The 22,832-nt window shown below is 40.3% G+C and overlaps 1 protein-coding gene across 1 annotated transcript; it reads left to right on the top strand.

Annotated features, from left to right (window-relative positions):
• The first annotated feature begins 643 nt into the window (after positions 1–643).
• On the top strand, positions 644–22,577 carry CLTRN (collectrin, amino acid transport regulator). The gene is made up of 6 exons (XM_059466109.1): positions 644–712; positions 1,079–1,137; positions 6,897–6,982; positions 14,289–14,405; positions 17,510–17,704; positions 21,735–22,577. Exons 1-6 carry the CDS (start codon positions 646–648, stop codon positions 21,883–21,885), a joined length of 675 nt encoding a protein of 224 aa, XP_059322092.1. The 5' UTR covers positions 644–645; the 3' UTR covers positions 21,886–22,577.
• Positions 22,578–22,832: the final 255 nt, after the last annotated feature.

Genomic DNA, 22,832 nt, shown 5'->3' with positions numbered 1-22,832 from the left:
CGGCACTGTGCCCATCAGGCTGGCTCTTCCCAAGGGCTGTGAGTTCCAGGGCAAGTGAGGGGCAATGCCTGAGCCCTGTTTTTTGGGTCCAGGTATTCTGTATTCATCACACATTTCATTTGGTGAGGTGAAAAGGGTGCCCAGTCTTCCTTTATCCTCAAGGACCCTCAATGAGGCCAGACAGTTTCCCTGGAAGACAGGTGGCAGCTTCCTTTGGGATCTAGTGGCAGCCAAGCTTCAGATTCGCCTGCTGTGGGTAGCAGTTGCCAGATGCTCGGGTGTGATGTGCCACAGACACTTTGTGTGTCTGACACTACGCCTGTGAGAAAAAAAGATTGGCCTGGAACACTCTGTAAAATGTTATATTTTTCTAAAAAGGAATAAGGAAAATTAAATACTTGTTGCAGTTTTTTTGTTTTGTTGTTTTTGATTTTTTTTACTACAGAGAAAGGTAGTAAATAACTAACAGACGTCAGTTGTTTCTAGTGCCTGTTTTTAGCTAAAATAACGGGGGTTAATTATTAAACCTTTTACTTGGTTGCTCACTTGGGCTCCTGATGCTTTAATCCTGGGTCACACAAAGTTTAAGAGTGCTTTACAGGGGAGACTCACTTCTTTTTGCCTCAACCTTTCCATGCTGACGGGATGTTACGGGCTTTGCTGCTTATACTTTCTGTAGTTGCCATTGCTCATGCTGAGCTCTGCAAACCAGGTAAGATTTGGAGCTGATTCCCATCTTTCTTTAGGTAAAGTAGCTATCAGTTTAGACTACGAAGCTGCCAGCTCTAAGATTTTTATTTTAACTAGTTGTCTTCAGTTTGAAGATGGAAACTATGAGCATTCACTTATTTTATGAGTTTGCAAATTAAGTATGGAAGTTGGTTGCACTTCAAGAGGTCATTGTAAACTTCATTAAGAGTCTCTTGGACTTTTTTCATGCAAGTAATTTCTCCTAAACCTGTGATTTCTTAAGATGCATTTAGAAACTGACATTTGTGAAATAATCAGGGAAGTAAATGATTTAAAATCCTATTTTGAGTGACTACCAATATATGTTTGCTTTTTTCTCTTTTGTCAGATGCACAGAATGCTTTCAAAGTACGGATTAGTATCAAAACAGCTTTGGGAGATAATGCAGTAAGTAAAATATTTTCACATATTCTTCCTAACTCAATATCTGCCAAAACAGAAGTACTGTATACTATAAAATTTGTGAATGCAATGCAAGCAATTTATTCTGCAATGTTAATTGTAATAGTTTGTTCAAGTCATGATCCAGGCCTCCATTTCTTGACATTTGACTAGCCCACTCCTTAAAATGTCATCCTTTAGGAGAAATATAAAGCTTGTTTGTTCATAAAGATAATTTTCTGGTCAAAGATTTTTTTTCCTGTGGAAAAGCAGTAGGGATGTTACACTTTATACATGAGAAGTGCTGCATAAATGTAAGTCTGTATTTTTGGAAAAGTACTGCTCGGGAGTGCTAATTGTAAAGTCAAGCATGTCTCTGAAGAGAAGCAGGAAAAGATTTTTAGGTCTTTATGAAATGGGACTTTATATCAGGCTCTCAGACAAGCATTAACTGTAGAGATCATTCAAGTCTGTCTTATCAATTCTCTGCTAATGGAGGGCTTCAGATAGTGGCCTTTCTTCTCTGCCTGTTGTGCACAGGCTTGTCTCATGAAATGCTGTGGCTTAATTCAGATCTTTGGGCTTAATGTAGAAATACTGGTGTGAGCAATGAGAGCTGTGTAAGAGATTGGGACATTAGATGACTGAGTGGTCCTTCCTGATCTAAAGCACTATTTAATATGTCAGAGCCTAGTATTTTGTTAGTAGTTTTGAATACTTAGAGCAAATCTGCAGCATGTTAACAGGGCTCAGCAGGAAATTAGGTATGAAACATCCTGGACAGTCATGTCCTCTGTAAGTCTGGTGTCTGATCATGTTATGAGCCACAGGAAACAGAAAGCAGTAGGTTACGTGTTTTAAAAGACTGGTGATATGAGAAACTCCCTGTGACTGGAAAAGCTGTTCTAAAATTACCCTGAAAGATCAGGTAATTTAAACTAACATTAGCAGGGACCAAAATTTCACTGGTAATTTTATAACACAGACAAAGTACAAACAAATATTCAAGATACCTGCTAAAGTAAATGTCTTGAAATTCATAGTGAGGTCAAGTCTCTTGAGTGGGAGACTTTAATTAAACAGTAGTGTGAGCCTAGTTTTTTTTTTTTTAAATTATTAAAAATAGAGTAATACTATGGCTGAAAATATGTCAAAATAATTATTAAAGCTCCTCTTGATGATAAGTGCTAATATTTTGATTTAATCTTGGTTCAACATAGTAACAAAGAACAAAAATTGCTGTTCCTGGTAATATCCTTTTTTAGTGCCTTTTTCTTTTCCAGCTGTAGTAAAATAAGGGGAGGTTCTTTGATAATTTATAATTTTTTTTTGTTTTCACTGAAAAACGGTATGAGACAAATCATTAGCCTTGAAGGCAGTTTGTATTGCTGGGAAAAAAAGCCATAACTGAGGAGTCTATTGTTTTTTTGTAGTTGTTTATGTCATAGAACAAAGTGTGTGAAAGCTCAAAGAATGGGACAGTCAAGAACAGCATTTTAGAACAACAGCTTGCTGTTGTTCTATATATATATATAGAACAATAATAATGCTATAGAAAATCATCCACAAACAATAAACAATTTATTAAGTACACAGGAGGTAGTAGTTCCTTTTCATAGCCATTGAAGTCTTCTCTGTGAATGACTGAAATTGAAAAATGAAACTACTATGAAACTGAAATTCATTTCATTAAAGAATTTGGGGCACTTTACTTCTTTGTGTTTAGCAAAGAGCATTGTGTCACAGCAGGACATGGTCAGCTTGGTTCATTTCTAGGTCACTTCAAGCTCCATGATAATGGAAAGCCAAGATGCTGTGGCAATTTTTCTCTAGAAGTGTCAGGATAACTCCAGTGTACATTTAGGGGCATAGGAAATAGGTTGGTGCAGCTTTTCTCATGGTGTAGTGCATGCCATCCCCTGTGTGTGAGCCTGATGAAAACAGGACACCATTTTTTGATTTGTTCACCAGGTAAGCTGTACTCTGAGGCAGGGAGTTCCATTTGGTGTATTTATTTAGTTCTTATCACAATGGAGCTGGAAAGACCAGCTCTGATGCAGTAGGTATTCACCTGTTATCATTTTATTTGCCAATAATGGGTGTACTTGACAGAGGTGTTGTTTGCTGATCTGTGGGAGGAAACACAGGGCCTGTAGGCCTAAATGGAAGGTGATTTATGAGTCTCTCTGAGGATGGTTTTGACTTTATGAGTGGCTTCTGGAATAGCTACTATTCAGTAGTTGCTTTCTGTTCATGGAGCCAGCAGAGGGGTAGAGAGTTAATTCAAAAGGGACAGAGGCAACTAGAGAGTGAGAGGAAGTGATGGGCACTGACAAGTCTGTGTAACTTGGTGTCATCACTCATTTTCACCATAAGAGTCAAAGAGTTTGCACTTCAGGGGCTGCATCCAGCTGAACTAGACTGTGCACTTCCCTTCAGGCTCATGTGTTCAGGCTGCTTCCAGGGTAGTGGATGAAAAAGAGGAAGGCTGGCATACACCTTGTGTTTTGCCACCAGATGGGATCCAGAAGTGTGTGTCTGTAGCCACGCTGCAGTTTGAATGGCTGAAAAGTTAAGCACAGAACCATTCAGGAGGGAAGAGATCTTGGATGGTCGCTAGTCCTCACCTGCTCAAAGCTGGGTCAACACTGAAATCAGTCCAGGTTGCTCAGTGCAATCTTGTAATATTATATTCTCATATCTTAAATTTGGTCTTTTACAGCACTATTACAGCATTTCACCCCATCAGCAACCTACACTCATCATCTTTCATGCATTATCTCATCATCTTCATTCAGTAAGAGACATTTAAGACTGCCTTTCACAGTTAGCTGTGTCCGATTCTGCTCCTCCTTAACTTATAAAGGATGGCAAGTGCAACTGAGCCAACATCTTTGTGTTGGTTCCTTTGCAGCACAACAAAGATGGTAAATTTAACAGTTCTGATACCATCATATATTGTTTCATTGATAACAGTTATGTTTACAGCATGTGGTTCCAAATTATATTTAAATATGGTTGCAAATGATATTTAATGTTTCCTCCAGAGTAGCAGAAAGTGTGCATCAATATCTGCAGTGCACAGGGACATCCTCAGTCATCAGCTGTGCTCCAGGCCTTTGCATTTGGAGGATAAAGATGAAGCTGAGAAAGCCCCATAGTAGAATGAATCAGTTCTAGTGGAGGGTGTCCCTGCCCATGGCAGGGGGGGGTGGAACTAGATGATCTTCAGAGTCCCTTCCAATCCAAATCATTCAAGGTTTCTTTGCACCTCTGATTAGAGAAAGCTGCTGTTTAGAAACAGTTTTCTGGAAATTCATGCCCACCTGTCCTGAGTTCATACAGTTTGTTAGCTTTAAGTTGTTCTTGCCTTACTTTTCCTCCTCATTATGTTGCCTCTCCCTTGTATATTCCTGTATGCAGTCATGTACAGGGGTTCTTGTTCACTTGGAGCCCACAGCCATGTCCATCTCCCCTACTTCCTGTTTAGTCTCCATTTTCTTAGGCCTTCTTGCCCTTCTGCCCAAGAGGCTGTCTGCAATATCTTCTCCTGGCTCAGGCAGACCCTTGATTTCTGCTGATCTTTCTCCGCCAGTCTCCTCCCCCTCTTTCTCACAGTTTTCTGTTTATTCTGTCTCTTTTCCTACTCTAAGAGTGCCTACTCTTTCAACTGGGCCTGGAATTCCTCACTAGAAATTATCTTCCCTGATTTGAGATACCCTTTTTGTTACTCTGACTTAAAGAAGTGCTAGGCTGATGCATTATTTATGAGAGCTGTGACAAATTGTGCATGTATATATGCATTGCACTAAACATAAACATACTGAGTCCATGCACTTGGTAGTGCTGCATTGTATTTGTGTCCACATGAGCATGAAATGGAGTGTGCTTCATCATTATCTATTTTCAAGACAACTGATTAAATTATCTCTACAGCTGGTTTAATTCACTGGCTAACAAATGACGTCTTTTCTGTCCTTTTGGACCTGTTCTCAAAGACTGCAGATGGCATGTGGGGATTTAGTCAATAATGCCACACAGAGAAAAACCAGATCTTCCCTTTTAGTAATGCAAATTGTGCTTCATGGTTTAAATACAGATATCTTTTAAATGATGATAAATAGTTCTATAGCTCCAATCTGTATTAATTCCTTTACTACACAATCTCTTTCAGTACTAGTTGCTCTCATTACTGTCACATTTTCATCAGTGCAGTGGGATCAAAACACATACTTTTATAACTTTTTTCCAAGGAGTTTCTCTCTGTTTTTTTTTTTTTTTTTCAATTTTAGTTCCCAGGTTGGCGAGCATTGTCACAGTGTGCTCACAACCCCCTTCATTCACAAGGCAGGAGTGGTGAGTCAGAGCCCAGGTTCTCAGCAGTGCAGCTTCACTTTGGTGCTGCTCAAGCTGTCTGCTGCCTCAGCTTTGGTGTCCCTGTCCTATCTCACCTCAGAGAGCCCATTTCACTCAACATTCATCTAGGGATGAGAAATAAGATCACTTTCTGCCATTTAAATTACTCCCTCCATCCCTCTTCAGTTTCCCAGCATGCCAGTACAAGATGAGGGCTGCAGGTACCTGAAAGTTGGATTCTCTTTTTTTTTTTTTTTTTTTTATGGAGAGGTTGCATCTCCACGCACCTAAAATCAGAATTTAAAAACCAGAATTAAGATTTGGAATTTTTAATGCTATCTACTGCTTTTTGGTGTACATTGCTGTTTTTTTGAATGTGTTATAAAGGACCATAAAAAGTAGGTCCAAGTTGAGAACAGAGCTAAGTGTCCACACCACTGGGTTTCTAGTTTGGGTGATTACAGAGCAGATTTTTTTAATGCTGAAAGTTAAAGATTAGATTTGTGTTCTGACTGACTGAAGAAAGCTGTTTCTAACCTTCCTTAATATAATTCCAAGAAACTAATAATCTTTGTAATCTGCTGAAAGGGGAAGAAATTTAATCAGTATGCCTCAGTCATGGCTCCTGTTATAAGAATGTAATAGATGCAGTTCTTACAGGTCATTAGAATTGCATATGTGAGTGAAAGCCCAGGGGAACCCAGTGAAGCTGTCCCAGAAAACTTAAATTATGAAAGCATGATTTTTCATCAAGACAACAGAGAACAGTTTTTGGAGCCTATATTCTTCTTCCTATTGAGGTAGTAAGGATGCTATTTTCTCTCTTTTATCTCACATGCAGTATAATAATCTTTTATATATTTGAGTCTTCTTATAATCAGGACAGTGTGCAGCAATAAGGCTGCAATCTCAGCTTATTTCCTGGTGTCCTAATGTCCAACTCTCAGAGACCACCTTAAACAATGGTTTTTTATTATTATTTTCAGCCAGAGCCAAATAGTCTTAGAGGGTGGATTTAAACCTTTTACTTTAACTCAGTTTCTCCAGCAAAAGAGACAAGGCTACGAGTGCAGTTGTGTGGGGAGAATTCTAATAATATGTCTAGTCTTTGGTAGAATAAACTTTACATCTCCAGTTTGGTCAGCTTTCAGAAATATTCAGTTAATTCAATTTTTGGAAACATTATTTGCAATTTATATTATTTATATTACAGGCTCTATTACACTTTTTTTTTCCATTAGAAAAAGTCCTTTGTCCTCACTAAATAATGGGCATTCATTTTCTTAGCACAACCAGAGAATTTATTCATTTTCTTGATCAATACAGCATTTCAAGTTCAGCGACTCTTTTCCCTCTGTGTACTGCCAGCACTGGTGCTGAAACTAATTATTTTTCATCTCCCTTTACAGTATGCCTGGGATGCTAATGAAGAGTACCTCTTCAAAGCAATGGTGGCTTTTGCAATGAGAAGATATTCCAGCAAGAGCACAACTCAGTAAGCATCTGCTTGGATTTGCCTTATACATATTAACAATGGTGCATGTAGTGACCTGTCCTCTGCTGTACTGAGCTGTAGAAATCATTATATAGAGATTCTAAAAGCAGGCTGTTCCACTGTGCTTCTGACACCCAGTTACATATTCAACATCACACTGCCTCCATTTCAACAATGTTCAGTCTTTGAAGCAGTGTCCCTGTGGATCTCAGTGGGATGGTGCCAGTTCACTTTCAGCAGAATGCAGCAGGAAGATTTGGCACCTTCTGGAGACCATGCTGGGAGGAGGTGAAGGGACGCCCTGGGAGGTCAGGAAAGGCAGCACAGATCTCTGAGGGAGCAGCTCTGGTGCATCCTTCCTTAGAGCTCAGCTTCAGCAGTGTGCTGGAGATGAGCTGACTCAGAGCCCTGGGAGGTGGATAGCCGTGCCAGTGCTGTGCTCTGCATTCCTATCCCTGGTATCACAGCAGCGGAGTTTCCTACCATCACCAAGTCTCAGATGTTGTAGTGCAGATAGAAATCAGCCTTTAATTGGTTTTGGGATTAAATCTACCCTGAGGTATTGAGTGTTCTTTGCTGGTTTCTGATCCTTGCTACTCTATGAAATTAGATACCAGATTAGACAGAGCACTTAGCAAGCTGTATTTTCAGGATGTTCTTATCTTTCGTAAAAGAAAAACCTTGTAAGTGCATTTCCATAGGCCTATTATTTTTTTACTGTTTTTCAATCTGAAATGAAAGATTGACAGTTCTGGTAGGCTAACAAGGATAAGGTTTTCAATTTACTTAAAAATAAAACTGCTTCAGGCTGTCATTGCATCAGGTGAAGCATATTCCACATTTGAAAAGAGATTAGTTAACTTTAGTTTCATGATGATTATTGGGGCTGCTGCTTTCTCTTAAATAAAAGGGGATTTCCCCCTCCATGTGACAGAAGTGTTTGATTCCTGCTGTTTCATTTTTATTCCTCAGAGGTGGTCTCCTTTGAGCAAAAGAGCTGTTACCATCAAGCTTAACAAAAACAGCCAAGTGTGCTACTCAACCTAATTAAAATGGCACTTAAAAAAATTAGTTCAAGATACAAGCTAATTGCAGATGATTATGTAGGACTTTTCTCAGGTTTTCAAGGCAGCAGAGTTTTCATTCGGCATCTGCTCCATAAAGATTCTCTTTTGTATACTTATTTTAGTCCTGGGTCCTTTTTTAAAGTTATTGTCTTCCTTCAAAGTCATGCTGCTTTCACACAGCAAAAACCTGTGTCAGAAGCAAGTGATCTTTTTTCTCTTCAAGCACTGTGGTTTTCTGCAGATTAAAGTAAGGTTGCTGCAGGAATGGGAAAAAATCACGCCAGTATGGAAGGAGTAGAAGTTTTAATGGCAGTTATCTGTACCCACTCTGGGCAATCATAGAATTTATACTCATTAATTCAGTTCCTATCTAGAGAGTTTTTCCTAGGGACAAATATGATGATGCCAGTGTTATTCCAGTTTGGAGGTGGTGTTGCATACGTCAATAATTCCCTGCTACTAATTTGGTCAGAGAAGTCAGTATAGTATTTGGAATCAGCCAGCTGTGGGGATCTTTACCTCTTTTTAGGATGGTATCTGACTTTCTCATGGGATATAAACTTGGGTGCACCCCTCCTGGGGTGTATATTGGAGTTATAACTGAAAACTCATGTAGGACTTAGAGACACGTTTGGGGTCATTATAGACAGCATGTCACCTGCAGGAGAGCTCTGAGATCTCACAACTTCCTAGGCAACAGGCTGAAGAGTCTCCTATGCACAGATCTCTCTCAAATCCCAAGGGACCTCAGAGTCCCTGTTTAGTGATGGAGAGGCTGGATGAACCTCCCAGTACACCTCAAATAATCTGCCTGTTACATGGGAGCAGGAAGGCTGTGAAAGCCTCCATCCTGTTAGATGGAAATACAGATTCCTTTCCCCACCCTTGGGGCTGGCAGCTGGAAGGAGGGAGTGCAGTCCTGCTCCATCCCCTCTGCAGTGGGCATGGAGGTACGGGAGCAGCCAGAGAGAACAGCAGATGCTGTGCACAGGAACAGCACCCTGGCAGAGCTGGTGAGGACACTTCACTGTGGTGAAGAGGGAGGCCACAAGCAGGAGCTTGTAGCAAATAAATTACATTGCACTGCTGGCAAATAAATTGCATTTCACTACAGGAGCTTTTGCAGGAAAATGTCAACAGATTTTCTTCAGGAGATGTAAAAGACTGTCACAGACATTTCTTCACAGAAATCCTTTCTTTTGGATTTCTGTGTCTTCTGGAGGCCAGAGGCCTCCGAAGAGAAGGTAAACAATTATTATCAGCTGCTGTGGCATGTAATGGGATGCACCTTGATTGGCTCATGCTTCTTGTTTATAATTAAGGGCCAATCACAAAGTGTAAGCCAGGGACTCAGTCTTTGGACACAACTTTGTTATAGATTCTTTTCTATCGATTCCTAGCCTAGCCTAGCTGCTCTGCAAACCTCTCTCTTTACTCTATTTAGTATAGTCATAATGTAATATATATAATATCTTAATAAATCAAGCCTTCTGATCAAGATACAAGATTCACCGTCTCTCTCTCACCAGCTGCGACCCACTCAGGCGCAGTAATAAAAGACCAATGACCAATTATTCTGTCATATAAGGACAAACAAATTGCCTGTGATTGCATTCTGGTAGCATCTAAACTTAAGGAAATTTTACATCTGGTTAATTGAAGTTTTTTTCAAAATAAAACCTATGAAAAAGATCACTATTATTTTATGTAACTAAATACTGGTTCTGCCAGGGTGTAAATTATGCATGAGGCCATAGCCAGGATGTGACAGACCTCTGCTTTAAAATCCCATTAATTTCTAACACACCCACAGCCTTGAAGTAACTCACAGCCACAACTAACTTCCACATGTGACACAAATGCCATTAATTTCAGCAAACTGTATCAAGCCCCAAAATAATTTGTCTGGTGGATCAGGATAACCATTGTTGTAGTCTGCCCCATATTTTCTGATATTTGAAGTCACCTCTTGTTTGGTTTCTGAAGGTGGATAAAAGCCAGGCTGTGGTGACAAGCATTTCAATGTGAGGCTGCAAAGAGCAGCTGATGCTGTTGCTGCCCTTGTGTAACCACTGAATGACCCAGCACAGAATGGGGAGGATTGCATGTTACATCTCAAGCTCTCTAAAGTTAATTTCCAAACTGAAATTTAATAAAGCATGGAGCAGTGTTTTATGTTTGAAAGGCCTGTCAAATTTTCAAGTTTGCACAAAACAGAAGAAAGGTACAATCAATTACATTACTCAATAACTATTAATAGAGTTACAAATAAATACTTATTTTTCAGTGGAGAATTAATACCCCATTATTTCCTGCTTTATAGATGGCCTTTCAATTGATTCTCAATTCATATGGTCATGAACTACATAAGGCAACCTTTGATCTCTCAGTGTTAAAAAATTATTGTTGTAGTCTGTGTTAGCAACCCTGGTTTCTCTAATCTGTGACTCATTTGAAATAATATGCATCTCTTTTGGGCCTGAGACTAGTTAATCTTTAGAGCAGAAAGAATGTCAACACATTTGTTTTCATTCAAATAACAGAATCTACTTTTGGTACATCATTCTCCCATTTATAGATAAAAAACCCTGCAATTTTCCTTATGAAGTGATCAGGAAAAAAATTCATCTACATTATCCATCCTCCTAAGACAGGCTGTTTTTTGATAATAAAAATATTGTGACCATTTAGAACAACAAAATAAAGAGTCTGGAGTAAAGCTGTTAAATCAAAGTAATCCCATGGCTGCTGAGAGGAAAATAATGTTCCTTTGCAGAAGCAGCTGAAGAGGCCTGTGTTGGAAGAGGTGTGATGCTTTTGGGAGAGCTGGAGATAGGCACTTGGGACTTGGGGACTGTGGTTCTTCCATGAGCTAACAGCCATTCTGGGCACTCAGCTCCTTTGGCTCTCTGACAGCTCTTTCTTACCCCTAAGCAATCATTTAAATCTCCACAAGGAGCAATGATGGTGTTTCAGGTCAAGGAATTGCCAGGGTTTCCTGCATTCTACTCACTGTGTATCAAAGGAAATGCAATTTTGGATTTTTGCCATGGTGCCATAAGGCCAAACCAGGATTTTGTCATTTTGATGATAACAGTCTACTATAATCCCATGTCAAAAGTCTATCAACTGCTAAGGAAAGGAAAAATGTCCATATATATATATTCACAAATACATCTGATTAGTGCCTGAAGTCAGGTTTCTCAGATCTATGCAGTGTGATGGCATAGTTGCAATGGTTCTCTGTTTTTTCTAGGTTCTCTGGTTTTCCTCCCATGGGAGGAAAAAGAGTGCACCACTGCACAGAAATTGCCACATTGGTGCTTGTTGAACCAGTCTGTTTTGGTGTTTACTCATTCCCTTTGAACTTCTCATGAGTGGGATTATTCTCTTTGGGGTCTGGAAGGGTTTATGGCATTTGATTTCCGCTGATGAAAAAGAGGTGGTGGTGAAACCAGAGTTTGGATGCTTGTAATTGAGAAGGATTTTAGAAAGAACAGGGAAAAGAAAAGAAGCCAAATTTACATATCCTAGTGCAATCCTTGCTGCCCCTTGTTTCAGTGCTGATTGTTCTACAGAGGGATGCTATCCCTGTGGTGATGAATGCCTTGTCTCATGCTAAAAACTGTGGCACTTTAGGGGAGACCCTGGCTTGAAGAGTCTGGGTGTTCTGCCAGTCCTTGTCTGCCTTTATCTGTCTCTTTGGGGATCAATCTTTCTTATCCCATTTCAAGAACATCTGTAGGGCAACACCACCTCAGATTTTCTACCTGGCCTGTTTTTTGATTGCACCACAGAAGCTGCAGCTTTAGGAACTTTGGCAACATGAAGTTTTGGGTCCTACTGTTGTAAACACTGAGATAGAAAACTTTCTCTGCAGTTACAATTTTAAATATTCTGTGAAGTCAGCAAGAGTTTGTCAGCCACCAGCCAAAAGTAGGCATTTTTCCCCTCTCCTGTAAATTTTGTGCTTTCTTTTCTTTTGCAAAGAATAAATCTGCTTTCATCTTCTGACTGTTGCCAGCAACTGATGTGAATGTCTTTTCAAATTCCAGAGGATGACTTTCCTCTTTTATCCATGAAAATTCTCTGTAAAATTGATACTGTTCCAGAGAGGTAAAAGTGGTCATTTTGGCTCTGCAAAATCACTGCTTTCCATTTTATTGCATATCTCTCTGGAATGGGTGCTTATAGACCAGAAAGCCAACTGCATCCTGGGCTGCAGCCAAAGCAGTGTGGCCATCAGGGCAAGAGAGGGGATTCTGCCCCTCTGCTCTGCTCTGCTCTGCTCTGCTCTGGTGAGACCCCACATGGAATGCTGCATCCAGCTCTGGGGTCCCCAGCACAGGAAGGATATGGAACTGTTGGAGCAAGCTCCAAAGAGCCAGAATGAAATCAGCTCAGCTGGCTGGAGCATGGTGCTAATAAAGCCAAGGTTGTGACTTTGACTCCTGTGTGGATCACTCCCATAAGAGTTGAACTTCATGATCCTAGTAGGTCCCTTTCAGCTCAGAATATTCTGTGATTCTCAGATTAGAGGACTGGAGCACCTTTCCTTCCAGGAAAAATGAGACAATTTAGTTTCGTTAGCCTGGAAAAGAGAGACTTCTGGCATGACTTTATAGCACCTTCCAGTACCTGAAGGGAGCCTATGAGAAGGGTGGAAAAAGACTTTTGATAAGGGCCTACAAGAAGGATGGAAAGAGACTTTTGACAAGGGCATGACAGGACAAATGGGAATGTCTTCAAAATGATAGATTAGGTTTAGATTAGATATTAGTGAGAAATTCTTTACTGGTGGTGACTCACAGACGCAGGTTGCCCAGAGAAGCTGTGGATGGCATCCATGGCATTATGCAAAGCTGGACTAGATGGGGCTCTGAGCAGCTTGGTCTAGTGGAAGGCTCACTGCCCATGGCATGAGAGTTGGAATAAATCTCTAAGGTCTTTTTCAGCCAAAGCTCTTGTATGATTAATGAGAGAGATAGATTAGATAGATAGATAGATAGATAGATAGATAGATAGACAGACCTCTGTAAAATGATCTATTGCACTACCTGGGGCACTCAAAAAAAGTTTTCATCAGGAAATAAAACATTTCTACAAAATATTAATAGTGAGGCACTGCGATCTGCTTTACAAGCAGGTCCTTGGCTGAATGGGGAATGCCCAGGCATGGAGATTCTCTCTCCCTCCTGTTCCTCTCACCCCCAGTCCCCCCAGTTCCCCCAGTCCCCCCAATGCCCCCAATCTCCCCAGTCCTCCCAGTCCCCCGCCAGTGCCCCCAGTCCCCCCCGTCTCCCCAATTCCCCCCAGTCCCAGTCCCGGTTCCCGCGGGGCCGGGGCCGTGCTGCCCGCGGCCGGCAGGCGGCGCTGCCGAGCAGAGCGCGGGGCCCTGTCACGGCCTGGAACGGGTCGGTTTTCACTTCCTCTGCTTAAATATTCGCGATTGTGTCATTCCAGAAGGGTTTTCTGACGTTTCCACCATTTACCAGTAGAAATCTAAAAAGAAAATCGCGTATAAAAGGCATTTCGCGGACTATTTCTTAGTATGCCATGAGTAGCTGCCTGCCTGTGCCCCTCCACATTTAACTTCACATAAAACTGAACAATCTTCCTTTAAAATAGATAATATAAATATTTGATATAGCATAAGCTAAAAGGAAGAGGCCAGTGCCACTAGAATGACTAAATTTAGCTTGTTCCATGCACTCTGTGCCTGGCTCTGTGAACAAAGATGTCAAAAGCTATAACATCAATTCCACTGATCCCTCCAACAAATGTATCTTGTAGAAGAACTGCACTTACTTAACAACCATGTGGGCAATTCTCAATGACTGGTTCCTGTGGTATTTGCTGTCAAAACCAGAATTCTTAGTTCACCAATGCACTTCCTCCATTATATGGCCTTTGTCATAGCCAATGATGATTGTTATTCAAATATGTATTTTTCCATTTGATTACACTAAATGTATGTCCAAGACCATGAAAGTCTGTAATAGATTTAGAAATTTGTTTGAAAACTCATTTGGTGTTCATAAGCTTGATTTCTTTAAAATCATATGGGAAATGGGAAATGGGTGAGTGGTGTTTCTTTCTTGAATATTAACTGTTAGCTTTTTTAAAAATAAAAAAAAAATTCCCCCTTAGTTGAGAGCAATATTTTAGGAAAATCTAAAATATTTCAATAATTCCTTCCATGCTTCTTTAGTGATGATTTTTGTTTTAACTGTCTGCAGAATTTCCAATGTGCTGCTCTGCAATGTGACAGACCGGGTGTCCTTTTGGTTTGTGGTCACAGACTCTTCCAAAAATGTGACAACTGTTCCTGGAAGTGAGGTAGAGGCAGCCATCAGGTACAGTCACTGCTCTTGCAATGTTTTCTTCCCTGTCTACTGAGGATGTTTTCTCTCTCTGGGCCTTTTATGAATGAGCACTCTGCCTCTTTAGGGTTGAACTAATCCAAGTTGCTAAAACACTGAGGGCACAGTACTCTTTAATGAATGTGAGATTAGAGGATGTTTAACAGTCCCACAGAATGCAAAGAATTTGAGCCTGGGGATTATAACTTTGGAAAGAGTCTCTGTTGATGCTGGATACTCTGAAGAAATCTAATCCCTTTCCAGAGCCCCACCTGTGATGTGCTGTCCAGCGTGTGGCACACTGCTCTCATCCAGCTCTCATCACATTTCCCAGTGAGACAGGGGATGGAAGGGAACACTTTCTGGGTGGGATTAATACAATTTAGCTTTTACTGCATGGTACGTGCACATCTACACCTGGGCCAATGACTGTAGGTTCCCCTTCAGTGCTTCTCACTAACAATTCATCTGAATTAATTTGGAAGTCAGCTTTCACATGAGAAGAGCTCGTGTGAACTCCTCATGAGCAGAGCTGGCTGTGTCCCAGCTTGGCTTAAGCAATCTTGTGCTCACATTCTTTTCATACCAGCTCCTTCTAGAATGCCAGTCAATATCCCAGTTGAGCATTGCTTGTACAAAGTACAGTGCACTACAAATCACTTTGCCTTCTACTGTCACATTCTGGAGCAAGTAAAAGGAAGAATTTGGAGCTGACAAGGGAAAAAGAAAAAATGGGATAATCTGACTTCAATGGTCCAAAAAAACCTGCACCAGGGGTTTACAGGGATGAGTCCCTCAAGCAGCATAACACAAATATATTTCTCAAGCATGGAGTGGAAAATGGATCTCTTTGTTTTCAGGCATTCTAGTCTGTCTTGAAAATTCGTGTTATCGCAATGGAGGTGTAATGCCTAATTCCTGATGAATGAGTATGCATTCTTTTGGAAAGATTAATTTAAGCTTATGAGCAGATTAAACTATTTCCTACAGAGACACCAAACAATAGCTTCATAGCATTAGTGGAGGAAGCAGATTATTTATTCACTGAAGCTCTCTGTAAGAGTGCTGGAATGCGGGGGTTTTGCATTTCTGTTATTCTTTGATACATTCAGTAGCATAAGCTGATTTTTTAAAGTCTTTTATGTGCCCTGTTTGGCACAGAAATTGGATGGTGTTATTGTTTGGTTTTTAACTGTTGTCTGTCACCTGATAAAGAATATGCTATTTATGAAAAGTTTTAATTCCTACCTAATTTAAAAACAAGAAATAAAATGGTCTATAAAACTAAATTTTTTTTTTGTTCAATTGCTTCTGGTTGCAGGCTTCCATACAAAACCTTTATTATAATTCTTCATGCTAGGGTAGCACATAGCACTAGTCATGGACTACAATATTGTTGTATGAGATTCCTACAAAGTAAGAATAAAGAGGAAGGTAAACCATGTCAGAGCTCTGTATGATATTTGAGATTTTGCATAAATATACACAAGATATAGTTATGCATATACAATCATGAAATGCACTTGTAGTTGCCTGCATGTGTTTCAGCACATAATTCTGAAACTCAAGCCACTAGATGAGGGTAAACAATGCTTATTTCAGCTGTTCACAATGATCCTTTCATATCAGTAAGGAATTCTTTTCCAAATGGCAGACAGCTTACGGAATTATGAGTCTTAAAACATGCCATGGCTTTCAGTCCTTTCCAGGAATGCTGACTTTCCATTGAGGCTAAGAACTTCCTGTTGAAGGGACAGCCAAACATTATCATTTCCAAGAAGAGAAATTTGTTAAATCTTACCCGTATTTCCCATACATCTTTTCTTAGGAAATAATTGCTTTGTGGTAAAGGAATTTAATTATATACAAGAAAGAGCTGCATTAATTCATACAACTGCTATCAAAAAGAATCTCTTAAGACCTATATGTGTAATCCATTTGCTTAAAAATTGTTAACATTTTGAAAAAGCTAATGAAAGATACTTCTAAAGATTCATAAATCTGCATAGATTTAGATCCAGAAGTATCTTACAGGCAGTGAAAATGGGTTAAGATATCCACTAAAGGATAGCAGTTGTACCACTTCTGTGAAAAAGCAAATTTCTCAGACTTACAGGTTCTCATATGCAAATGTCAAGACACGTAGAAAGTACAAATCCCTTTAGCTGCATCCTGCAGGGAAGAAGGACATGTTGGCAATAGGTGTGGATTCTTCCAGACCAGATTGTGTCCTGTGCCTCATGGATCTAAGAAAATCTGCAGCAGCAGGAGCAGATGTACCAGCCCATAACATGGAGGATGGTTCAGTTTGAGGAACTAGGGGGCAGCTGTGGGTAAATCCTGCAAGCATTCAAGGGTAGATCTGCCACTCCTGTGCTAAACTTGAATGCTGCATGAGCAAGGCAACAGTGCCAGCCTTACAGCTTACAACCTGCTATGTCTTCAGGACATGGTTCAAACCAGAAATAAATAATAATATCGTACTTCAGGTCTCATCTATATTTCCCAGTTTTTCAGATAAATGTATACAAAAGTCTGGTGTTCAAAATGTTGTAAGTGTGTGGGTGTCTGTGGATTACTGAGGTCTCTGTTATAGTCAAGGTCTGTGTAACCTTGCCAACATCATAGAATCACAGAATCATAGACTCACAGAATCATTTAGCTTGGAAAAGACCTTCAAGGTCATCAAGTTCAACCTTTGACCAAACCACCACTGTGTCAAGCAGACCATGGCACTAAGTGCCATGAGCAGTTGTGTCTTGAACACCTCCAGGGATGATGACTCCACAACTCCCTGGGCAGCCTTTTCCAATGCTTAACCACCCTTGCAGTGAAGAAAATTCTTCTGTTGTCCAACCTGATCATCCCCTGGTACAGTTTGAGACTATGTCCTCTTGTCCTGTTGCTGAGAGAAGAGGCTGATCCCCTAAAGGTGGACAACTTCCTTTTATTCATCATGCTGGATGACATTCAGCCCTGCCTAACTTACAGCACATTCATGAAAAATCCTTTTATTTTCTACTATCTTTTTAACTTGTAAAATACCTTTATAAAGAGTTGTGATTTTTTTTTTTTTGTTTTTTCTTTTTTCCCTGAAGGATGAACCGGAACAGAATCAACAATGCCTTCCTACTGAGTGACAAAACGCTGCAGTTCCTGAAGATAACCTCAACCTTATCACCTCCTGTGGAACCCTCTACACCTGTCTGGCTTATTGTATTTGGTGTTGTTCTTTGTCTCATTGTGGCTGGGATTGTTTTCCTCATTGTTTCAGGGATTCAGAAACACAAGAAGTAAGCAGCCTAGCCTTTCTTCTGTTTAATGGAATACTGATTAGTTAGGTCAGCTGAGCTGGTTTTGTGTTTCAGAGCAGCCTCAGACAGATTAATGCTGTGCATCATTCCCTAGCTAGGCAAAGGTAACCCATCTCTCCTTTTCTGAGGAAAAGACTTAAAATTTTTAACTGTAAGGTATAGATACCTTAGTAATTTTATGATGTAACAAGGAAATGGGAGAGTGTAAGAATATGATCCTGGAGGCCACCTAACTAGAGATGAGCTTTGAAAAGACAATTGATGTCATTCTTGGGAAGGTTTATTGTGCCTGGGATGAGTCTCCTTTCACAGACCACTCATATAGGAGGGGGAAGGTTGGCATTGACTGTGTGCCTTACAGGGCAGTTGTGTCAAAAGCTGGTAGGGCTAAAGAAACTGTGCTGCTGCAGCTTGAGAAGACTCAGGAGAGCACACAGTAATGATTAATGTATGGCTGAAGGGGGCCTGCTCACTGGAACAGAGCAGGGTTTCACTTAACATCCATGATTTGATGAGCTTAAAATACGCAGCCCTTCACAGGTTCCTGGGCAGATCTACCCACGATCTTAGGAATTTTTCTGGTGATAGGGTAGGAGAGAGATACTCTCTTTTCCTCTCTATTTCTGCCCTGGTGGCACTGGTGAAAAAGAGAAGGGTATTCATGCTTCCCTAGTGTGAGCATGTGGGAGCAACACAGAGAGCAGGTGGAGTTTTGATCCTGACACCTCTGCTGGCTCTGAGTTGAGCATAAGGAATAGAAATTTCTCAGCTGAGTTGAGATTCTGCCATAGAAGTTCAGCCTCTACCATGATTTTGGCTGTCACAGAGTTTGGATTTACACAAAGTTATGACTTCAGCAATAGATTCATAGAGGAACAGCAGAAGAACTGAAAAAGGGTACATTCCTGCTGATAACCAGATAATATCAAAATTATTGACTGTATAATGGATTGTATCCCCAAATATATCAGAAAAAGAAATTAACACATAAAAAGTGGTATGTTGCAGAGACATACCACTTCTCCTTCCTGCCTTTTATTACCTTGAAGAATGTTAAAAGACCTCAGAAGAACAACACTTGGGAAGGTTAAGTGCTTCTCATAGAGAACCTTAGTAGTGCAGTCAGAATCCCTTCAGTTATATTTTTCAATCAGAGGAGTTACATGAATTTCCAAAACCCCTTTCTGTTTTCTAAAAAAATCCCACAAAACTCAGCAAACAATAGATGAAAGATACTGTTGGGGAAAGAGTCTGGGAAGGTATTTGGAATCTGTAGATTGTTAAAGCCCTATCACAGCCATGTTGTATGGACTGAATTATTTCATGCCCTAAACATAGGCAACCTCTTCTGTAAAACTGAGTGATGTTGCTACCTGAAGCCCATACCTGCTCTCTGTGATAAGAGCATGCAGTTTGGCTCTGTGTTTCTTAATAGTGGCTAAATTTAAGGGAGTCTTTGAACATTTCACGTAAGTGTAATAAAATAAACTAGGATAAATAGCTGGGATTTTTCTAGCTAAAATAATCAATTGTGCTTCATATCATGCTGAAAGATAGGATTTCCCCCTGTATTTTCAAAATAATTCAGCTGAGCTTGAGCAGTTCCCCTCAATACGGTGCAAGCTGCAGGCTCTTATCATCACACTGCCATTAGTATGGCTTGTTGCTGCCTGCCTGTGCACCCTCTCTGTCTCATGCTCTTGTTCTTTTAGTTGCTATGCTTTTTCCACTTCTCCCTCTGTTTCCCTACTCTACCATTACATAAAATCTTTCCTCAGAGCAGGCTCATCTGTGGCTGAACTGTAACCCTCCTTTCACATCAATAACACCTGCAGGCAAGGGTGGGGAAGTAAGAGAGAGGGTAAACCAAGCATATATTTTTTCTATCTATGGTTGCAAGGACTGGAAAGGTAAAAGGGATGGTCTGGCTTATTTGGCTTCTTGGAAAAAAAAAACCAGAGAAAAGGATTTCAAAAGCACTGATCTCTTTGTCAGACAGTGGAGTAAGTGACCAGGTTTTCAAAGGCTTTAGCATGTTCAATAATTTGTTTTCTTAGAAGTCTGTCCAGAGCTTACATAATGGGAACCCTGTTGCCTAGTAAGCTGTGTTGGAAATCTGACCCCTAGGATGGTGTCATCTTCTCATAAATCTGGCATTTTGTCTTTAAAGGCCTTTAAAATGCCATGTAAATACCTCAGTTCAGATAAAACCAAAAGCACGTGCTCCAGGCTGTCCATGCTCAGGGTGTCAGGGAAGGGGAGTTGGCTTACAGAGGAGATTGAGTACTGAGTTAGACTCATGCATCATTTATTGAAGTGAGAGATGTGCTGAATTCAGTGCCTGCAGTGAGCTGGCTCAGACACACTGTCTCCCAGCCTTGTGTTTGCTCTTCTACCCTTGCAGGAATAGGACATCTCCCCCTACAGCAATAAATTTGCCACCTGCCCAGGGCAGAATCATCCTCTTCAGTCTACCCTGAACTCGCCCAAAGTCTCCCCTTATCCCCCTGCAGCAGGGGCCATAAAAATTGCCTTGGGAAGAGTGAAAACAGAGCCAGCACAAGGTCTTTTCCTTTATTAGTTCCCTCAGGAATTAATTTGCAGCTGTGGGCCATCCTGAGCTGGATTTGGTCTTCTTGTATGTTTTCTTTTCCCTTAAGTTTCTCTTCCCTTAACTTTCTCTTCCCTTAACTTCCTTTAACTTAAGGTGTTGAGTCACCCCTTGGATTCATGGAAATTTTTAGCTTTTCTGAATTCCTCTGATAATGAGTTTCACATATCTTCTACTCCTCTCATTTCTTTTGAACCTCCTTAGTAACTTTTATGTTCTGCCCCCACAGTTTTATGTTAAAGAACATTCCTTTTTATCCGTGTGAGAGTAGCCAGAGGTCAGAGGTTTCCGCTACTACACCCCAAGTTTATTTTAACAAGTCTGTAATGTGAAGAATCTCCCAAAGGCCTATAAAATTTTATTATTGTTAATATCTCTGTCATTAGCAGTTACTCTGAATCAGACTTTTACTGTTGTCCTGAGTCAGATTGTTACAGTGCACGTTGTGAGATAGGAAGAAGCAGTGCACCTGACCTTTGAGTTGCTTGTCCTCTGAAACCGCTGATGCTGCAGGCCATAAAGTACAGCAGGTTTTTCAACTATGAACTAATTGTTCCCAAGGTCAGAATAAATCTGGAATTAAAGGAACATCGTGACCTCATATTTGTTTATTACATCTTTTAATGATTGTATTTTAGATAATATTTTTAGGGTTTTTTTAATGTAAAGAATTTTATTCAACCACTGTTATATTTTTGGGAGAGCTGGAGTCTGGAAAAGTGAAAGCCATGCAATTGTTTGATCTAGAAAACAAAAGTATAAAATACTGGGTAGGAAGGTGGCTGCTAATGAAGTTTGAAGGAAAAAAAATGCAGATTTGCAGCACTGAGATTACCTAAAGAAGTAATCATGAATATTCTGAGGAAAGTAATAATGGATGTCATTAATGTCTCCACATTTGGAGGCTATAGTTAATCTAAGACTGATCTGTTTCTAAAAAATATGTTTTATTTTGTACAGATCATGGGGTGTGATCTATAACATACATTGCAGGGTCAGATTACATGCTTAGTGTAGACCTTTCTGATGTAAAAAAACCCACACAGATTCAGAGATTTTTTCAAATTTTGTTTTGCTCCAGCTTTTCTTTTGTACCTTCTAGTCATGTTGCAGAATAAGAAGGTGAAATAGTATTTAAAACATACTTAGAACATGCCTACTTAAGGTTTTCTGGTCTCCAATTCTGAGCTCAAACTGCTAAACTAGGGCTTCCAATCTGTGGGTTCCCCAGCTATTTAGATACACTCATTTGGTGTATTTACTACAGCAAGGAAATACACCAGACTGTGCCTTTAGGAGCACAAGCTTCTAACTAAATATGCAGTTTTCTTTCTATGGAATCATTGTGAAGTGCTGCAGGTCAACAGAATAAGATGATCTTTTCTTTCTTGTTTTTAGAAAGAATAAAGAGTCAACAGAGAGAGAAAATTTAGAAGAGAAAGTTGAAGTGACACTAGAAAATGGGATTCCTTGTGAAGCACTGGATTTAAAAGCAGGCCACATTAATGGAGTCTTTGCAGCAGATGATGACCGGTTCACATCCCTATGAAATGCTGCCACTGCTCTCTGGTGGTTTTCTGAAAGACTCCTGTGCCTGCCTTTTCTCATCACTACTCCTGAATGTCAAACATGAAGACAAGAAAAATGTCCTTTCACGTGATTTTCCTTGAGAGAACCTTTTGCTTGGGTCGTCCTCCATTACAGTTCTTTTTCGTGAGCAACGCAAATAAGAAGGCCTCAGATAATATCCAGAAAAGATTTCCAGGAGATGTGTGGCAGAACAGGGTTGGAGCCTGCCTTGTGCCAGGCATCTCATTTTTAATGATTATTTAAATATGTCCATTGTTTGTTTTTCCTGACATAAATGTGGAACTGCTTTATTCCTGAATGTCACTGGGGAGATCATCTGTCATTGTCAATTCTTGATGGGTTTTTTCTCAAGCCATATGGAAAAAGTTTCTCTGTAAAATTACTTCTGTTTGCTGCTATGTAGTATGCCTTTAGATGGAACAGTCATCAGTGCATGAAAGTTTCCAGTTACTGAGACACATAAAAGCTTTCACAGCCTCTGTAAGACCAGGTCAAAATACCTGGATCTTGTATAGCTCTGGGGCTAGCAAAAATCTGCTACTAGAAGTGTTTTTCACTTAACTGTCAAGGTTACAGATTATGTGAGCTGGAAATTTGCAAAAATCTGAAATTTGTTGAAATTAAAAGTTGCAACAAAGGACAGATTTTCCACAGGTGCAGTCAGTATTTTGTGGCTCAGCTCTCATTAAACCATAGAATCACAGGCCAGCCTGGTTGGAATGGATTTGAAGACCATCTTGTTCTAATTCCCCTGTCATGGGCAGGGACACCTTCCACTAGACCAAGTTACTCAGAGCCCCATCCAGTCCAGCCTTGAGCACTTTCAGGGGTGGGGTATCCACAGCTTCTCTGGGCAACCTGTTCCAATGCCTCAATAACCTCACAGTAAAGGATTTTTTCCAAATA

This window comes from Ammospiza nelsoni, chromosome 2, assembly GCF_027579445.1.
Source record: "Ammospiza nelsoni isolate bAmmNel1 chromosome 2, bAmmNel1.pri, whole genome shotgun sequence".
Taxonomy (NCBI): Eukaryota; Metazoa; Chordata; class Aves; order Passeriformes; family Passerellidae; genus Ammospiza; species Ammospiza nelsoni.
Note: the sequence above shows the minus strand (reverse complement) of the source record. Positions and strands in the feature narration are given on the sequence as shown.

Coding starts and splice junctions, on each gene's coding strand:
- CLTRN (XM_059466109.1), top strand. CDS start 646: ATGTTACGGGCTTTGCTGCTTATACTTTCTGTAGTTGCCATTGCTCAT. Junction 713..1,078: donor TGCTGAGCTCTGCAAACCAG/GTAAGATTTGGA, acceptor CTCTTTTGTCAG/ATGCACAGAATGCTTTCAAA. Junction 17,705..21,734: donor GGGATTCAGAAACACAAGAA/GTAAGCAGCCTA, acceptor TCTTGTTTTTAG/AAAGAATAAAGAGTCAACAG.